This window comes from Terrapene carolina, unplaced genomic scaffold (genome assembly GCF_002925995.2).
Source record: "Terrapene carolina triunguis isolate 2854851 unplaced genomic scaffold, T_m_triunguis-2.0 Scaffold225, whole genome shotgun sequence".
Lineage (NCBI taxonomy): Eukaryota > Metazoa > Chordata > Testudines > Emydidae > Terrapene > Terrapene triunguis.
Window position 1 is genome coordinate 1 of NW_020664576.1, and position 6,481 is coordinate 6,481.

Consider the following 6,481-nt stretch of genomic DNA (forward strand, 5'->3'; position numbering starts at 1 on the left):
ACCTGCTCCGGAACCCCTGCGGGCAGGGTGGGTGCCGGACCGGGGGGGGGGATTATGGGATTGAGTAAAGGAAAGGGGGGGGTAGGGACGGATGGGAACATGGGTGAGTAGGGAGCGGGATGGGGGGTGGCGGCGGGGTTATGGGAGGAGGCGAGGTGAGTCGGGGGGGTCACCATAAGGGGGTATTCCTCCTCCCCAGCAACACCCCCCAATATTTATTTCTCTCCCTGTTTATTTTCGAGAACCACATTAACCCACTCCTCCCCTGGGAATGGGTGCCCACCAAGGTGTCGTCCCCCGTCCCATCAAACCAGCTCCCACTGCACCTCGCCCCATCCTCCCCCTTGACGCATCTTCATCCCACAGATCAGTTCTGTCACTGGCAGGTGGAGCGTGGGGGTGATGGCTGGAAGGTGGAAGAGAACGGCTTCCCGGTTGATGACACCCCGGCCCAGACCTGCTTCACCACATCCTTTCAGTGAGTCTGTCCCATGGGCCTTCCCGTTTGTCCACCACCTTCCCCGTGCGGCAGAGAGCTACCTGTTCTCCAAAGGCCAGATCGGTCCTGATCTGGCATGTGCCCCTATGAATCCAGAGTCACTCTGGATTGACCCAGCATAAATGAGACCCACAGGTGCCAGGCCTGAGTCTGCCCTGCACCTTGTACCGTCATGTCCCAAATATACACCTCTACCTCGATAGAATGCTGTCCTTGGGAGCCAAAAAATCTTACCGTGTTATAGGTGAAACCGCGTTATATCGAACTTGCTTTGATCCGCCGGAGTGCGCAGCCTCCTCCCCCCCGGAGCACTGCTTTACCGCGTTATATCAGAATTCGTGTTATTTCGGGTCGCGTTATATCGGGGTAGAGGTGTTTGTACACACCAGTAAATCTGGAGTGGCTCTGGATTTAGGCCAGGGCTACACTACAGATTTCTGCCGGCACAGATCTGTCGGTCAGGCGTTGGGAAGAGAGCTGTACTAGCCAGTGTGGATTCAGTGACACAGTACGGTGCACTGTTACTAGGAGAGTTTGTGTCGCTCAGGGAGGGTGGTTTTATCTGCCAACAGGGTATCCTGGGATTCTTATACTGGCAAAGTGCTCCTACAGTGGACATGGTCTAAGGGTGTGTCTACACTGGCAAGTTTCTGCGCCACAAGTTATACCACTTTTATTAAAGCGCTGGAATTAAACCGCTGTTGTGTGTCCACACTCTGCTCCTTGTGATGCATTAGCAGCTCTTGCAAGGGCAAAGACAGCAGTGCATTGTGGGAGCTTCCCACTGTGCTCCTGGCTGCAGGGTGCTTTGGGAAGGGTTTGCAATGCCTCATGGGCAGGCACAGTGTCACATGATGCAGGTTTCCCAATCCCACTGTTCCATGGGCATCCTACGACATTGCCAGCTGCTTTTCAACTGAAGCGTGGGGGGGGGGGGGGGGGGGGGGGGGGGAGAGGGTGTCCGCATGCTGTCTTCTAAGTTCAGACAGTGGCAGGAAGCAACCAGTCCTGAGGCAGGGAATGGGGGGAACCTGGGATGTCACTTGAGGGATTATGGGACAGCTCCGGCAGCCAATTACAGCGCAATAGCAATCAAGTGTGTACGCTGGCAATGAGCGCTGGAGCCTCTGTGCAAGCAGCCTTACGACTCGGCGAGGTGGTGTTTTTGCAGCGCTGCAACTGAGGAGTTTCTGCCACAAAGTGGCTCAGCAGTGTGTACACGTCTGCAGTTTGAGCGCAAAAAGCTGCTTCACTGCGCAGAAACTTGCCTGTGCCCTAAGTAAATCTGGAGTCACTTCAGTGGAGTGGCTCCGGATTTGCAGCGGTATAACCAAGATCAGATGCAGACCCAGACTCTGTGCTGCCCTTGTGTCATTATGACACACACACACTCTACTGAGGTGTTGGTATTGACCCATGGCAGATGAGAACTGGGAACAGTGTCGCTCCAGATTTAGAATATCAGGGTTGGAAGGTAGGTCATCTAGTCCAACCCCCTGCTCAAGGCAGGACCAATCCCCAGACAGATTTTTACCCCAGTTCCCTAAATGGCCCCCTCAAGGATTGAACTCACAACCGTGGGCTTAGCAGCCCAATGCTCAAACCACTGAGCTATCCCTCCCGAGGCCTTCTCTGCACTGCTGATTTGCCCCGATTCCAGCCCCAGGCGTAGCTGCCCCAGCAAACTCCTATAACAGACATTATTTGCACTGCGGGAGTTGACCCCATGGATTCAAGTCATGGCTTATGGCAGCTTTGCCTGTCTACACAGGGAGCTGTACTGGGGCAGTGCCCAGAGGCGTGAACACCTGAGCTCTGTTCCTGGCTCTGCTGGGTGACCTTGAGCAAAAACGACTTCCTCTGTCTGTGCCTCGGTTTCCCCTCCCACCCTTTGCCCACCATGTCTGCACCATGAACTCTGTGGGACAGTGATTGTCTCTTCCTAGAGTTCATCTTGACCTCCCAACATGTTAAAACCACAACTGCCTTATCTACAGCAGGATTTCAACACCTGTCCACTAAAACCCTTTTTCCCCCTAACGTCCACAGAGTCTTTGCAGCACCCAGCACAATGTGACCCTGATCTCAGTTAGGTGCTAGTGCAATATCTCATTAGGGTTTCCTTTCCCCCTCTGTAGCTGGTGCGTCAAATCGCAGCTCGTAGATCTTCTAAAGGAGGGGTTGTGGGAAGAACTGCTGGATACCTACCAACCGGAAATCTACATCTCCGATTGGTAAGTTTCACCTTCTTCTCCTTAGAGGCCTTAATGGTGACCTGCTGAAAGAAATGGGATTGTGTCTTTGATGCCTGATTTCTGATGACTGAAATAAGACCTCTGTGGTTTCCTTCATTTCTAGTTACAGGGGCCACCTGTGCCTCAGAATCAAAGGGTTTGGGTTTGTTTGGGGATTGTTGTTTTTTTAAGCCTTAAAAAAACAAGCCTGTTGCACCTTGTTTGATCTGTTTTTTTGCTGGAGGTCCCCTTGGAGGACCCAGAGATTTGAGTTGGGAGCCCTGTTAGCCCTTAAAAATCCAACCCTTCTCACTGCTTTAAGTAACAGTGAGTTTCTCCCACCCAACTGTTGGTCTGTGGCTTGAGTCAAATGCATGTTGCAGGTCACGTCTGTTCTTGGACTTGCTGGCTAGGATTGTAGACGGGCTTCCCTGAAGTTGCTGGGCTAGACAAGACCAGCGGGTGAGGATGTTACAGTGCTTGGAGCTAAGATGCTGGTGCAATCCCCTGATTGATGGGGACCAAAAAGCCGGTGGTGCTGCGTGTGTTGGATTCAGCTGTGTGTTTTCCCAAGATTCCTGTTACGTTCTACATTCGGGGGGCTGTGTCCTGTCTCCCTCTTGCTGCCCTCCGAGGTTCCTTGTTCACCAACATCTGTTCCCGTCCTGCAGGTGGGGTGCCCAGGAAGACTGTGGCTGTAAATACTCCATCTGCGTCAGGCTCCTGGGTGCCAACAAAAGAACTGTAATCGCTGAATTCCAAGCCAACTCTGATGCCATACAACAGTGGAACGACGCGCAGTATCACCAGGTGAGCCGGCTCCGTTGCCAGCTCTCTGGGAACATTAAGGGACTGGGAGTCAGGACACCTGGGTTCTAGAACCAACTCAGCCACTGAGTTGGTATTGTGCAAGTCACTTCCCCTCCCTGTGCCTCAGTTTCCCTGTGAAAGGGGATAACGATACCAAGCTCTACTGTAACGCGCTTTCAGATCTACCATTGAAAAGCGGTAGGGACGAATTATTAGTGGGCGTAATTTGTAAAATTATGTATGTTTAAAACAAACACAAAAAAAACCCCAAAGCGCCAAGAGTTAAAAATCGTGAATCCCAAACAGAGAGAGAGCTCTCACCCTGTCTTGGAGCTGTCGTCATCACTTCACGCCAACTCATCACCCGCTCTAGGCTGCAGCGTGACCATCCCAGAATCTCATCGCATCGACTGAGAAGGGGGATGAAATCAAGTGTGAAAGGGGAAACTTGCTGGACAGGGGGAGGGTGGTTCTCTTCCCAGCTCCACCCACAAAATAAACTCCGCCCATGGGTCTTGCCCAAATGAAACCCCTCTGGTGTTCACAGCTGGAGCACTTCAGTGTAGGCGCTACCAGCACCGACAGGAGGGGTTCTTCCGTCACTGCGGTTAATCCACCTCCCCTAAAGGGGGTAGCTAGGTCCGTGGCAGAATTCTTCCATACAGGAGTTCGATCTGTGGTGGTGTGTACCCTTGGGGTTCCACTGCAGTCCCCCTTCGTGGGCCTGGACTGTGTCTGTGGGTCTGATTCAGGCCACAGGCTGAAGGACGAAGAAATACTGAGCCAGCTCCCCATTCGGGGTACGTCTGCACTGCGAAAAAACCCCAACAACCTGGGGCAGTGAGTCTCAGCGCCCAGGTTTACGGACTACGGCGCTAAAAACAGCAGTGTAGACGTTACCACTTGGGCTGGCGCTCTGGGTCAGAAACCCGCTCCCTCCCCGGGTTTCAGAGCCGTCGACACGGGTATTTGCAACGCCAGCCCGAGTCTGTAGAGCCGCGCTCGGAGACGCTCTGCCGCGGGTGGTATTGTCACAGCGTAGACCTGCCCTCCCTGAGCGCATTCCTGCCCTGAATGGGGCTGGGGTCCTGCGGGGACAGTGTAATTAACCACTGGTTTCTAATGCACACGCGCAAGGGGGCTGAATGAAGCCTGCACGGGCAGCCTGAATTCGGGCAGTTCCTAACCATGGAGGGCTCGACTCTGCAACCTTAATGTTCTTTTAAGGTCTCTCCTAGGGCTATCCTGTGTGTGAATAGTTGAGGTGCCCGTAGGTGGCAGGCAAAGATTGTGCAGCATAGATCATGGGATCTGTGCAGGACCGATGGCGCCCGCTGGTGCCTCTTTATGCTGGGAGGTATCTGTAGAGTCACTGCGTGGCTCTGGATTTTATGAGGTGTGTTACGGTCGCACCTAGAGCCCGTTGTGCCGGGTGTGGGCACAGCGTGAGAGACAGAGCGCAGCCTAAAGGGACACAGGCTCATTTATTGTGGACGCGCAGGTGGCAGTGGCAGAGAGAGGAATAGAACACGGATCTCCTGACACCCAGTCCTCTATCCACTAGCCCACCACAGGCGGCAGATGGCTAGGTCTAGTGGGCTATCAGCCCCCGCCCCATCTATTCCTGCCTGCCCCACTCGGCAGGCAAAGTTCTGCATCCAGCCCCACCCGTGCATGGACACTCGTGTTATGTGACGCTCTAGAGGGCTCCTCCAAATTCTGTGAGCGGCTGGAGCCGGGCCCAGACCTGGGGGATGGGAGTCACCGTCAGTGCTCCCTCTAATTTTTCCCACCCATGTGCGGAATGAATTTTGTTATGTGCAGGGTGGATTTGATTTAAATCGAATGGATTTCAATCATGATTTAAATCACTAGTCAGAAAGACTCGATTTAATCTTGGATTTCCTCATAAAAGTGCATTCTTGTTGGTTGTTATAACCTTAATCCATATTCTTCACAACTCAGAGATAGATGAGACCCAAACTGGGTCTCTTTTACGGCCTGCTGCCATTATAGGTTTTCCCTTGTAGTGAGAGAATGGTATGGTAGATCTCAAATCAATGAAGGCTACACTCAGAAAGACCTCAAGACTTCTGGAATATGCTGCTCAAACAGTTTCACTTTTGTTTCTACTGCCTGTCCCTCCCTTCTCCCATTTATCTCCAGACTTCTTCTCCTTGTCCAGTTCTATTCCACCCCCAACGATCTTCTATTCACTGAACTTTTTGAAACTTTGCCCTTTTAGAGAGAGTTAAGGGACTGACTGTGTACACAAATTTGCAGAGGGACAATAGGGTTGAGGTCTGTTATTGCTCGCCTCTATATATTTATTTATTTATTTAAAAACATTTTTGCGGTTAACAAGCATGTTATCTCTGGAGACACAAATCCACAGTTTGAGAACTGCCAAACTAAGCCTCTCTGATGGTATCTTCTAGACTGAGTCCCATTGGGTAGATAGAAAGATTAACCTAAATAATCTCTACAGAAGCCCCTGGAACCCCGTAAGATTGGGTCCCTCATCCATGAACTATTGGAACTCATTTACAAAACTTTTCTTCAACATGACATGAATAGATTGTCTCCTACTATAGAATTAGAATTTATAATCCCTATTCCATGAGACATTATAGCTCAAATAGTTTTAATTAAGATACATATCTTTAGATAAAATGGTTCTTGAGGAAAACACCTATCAAAAAAATCCTATTTTTTTATTTTTATTTTTATTTTAATAATTGATTATTATCCACCCTAGTTATGTGCACCAATATGGACGTTATGTGTGGGAGGGGGCTCAGGGCTGGGGCAGAGGATTGGGGTGCAGGGGGTGAGGGCTCTGGGTTCGGGTGTGTGTGTGTGGGGGGGTGAGGGCTCCAGCTGGGGGTGCGGGCTCTGGGGTGGGGCCGGGGATGAGGGGTTTGGGGTGCAGGAGGGT

General features: G+C 51.6%; 1 protein-coding gene across 1 annotated transcript in view; it reads left to right on the forward strand.

The window, feature by feature from the left end:
• Window positions 1-242: 242 nt before the first annotated feature.
• Window positions 243-6,481, forward strand: part of LOC112121760 (F-box only protein 27-like) — a gene marked incomplete at its 5' end in the record, with an annotated part of 7,170 nt that continues 931 nt past the window's right edge. The window contains 3 exons of the mRNA XM_029912459.1: window positions 243-478; window positions 2,638-2,733; window positions 3,405-3,543. Coding sequence (XP_029768319.1) covers window positions 243-478; window positions 2,638-2,733; window positions 3,405-3,543 — 471 coding nt within the window. The remainder of the gene's footprint in view (window positions 479-2,637; window positions 2,734-3,404; window positions 3,544-6,481) is intronic.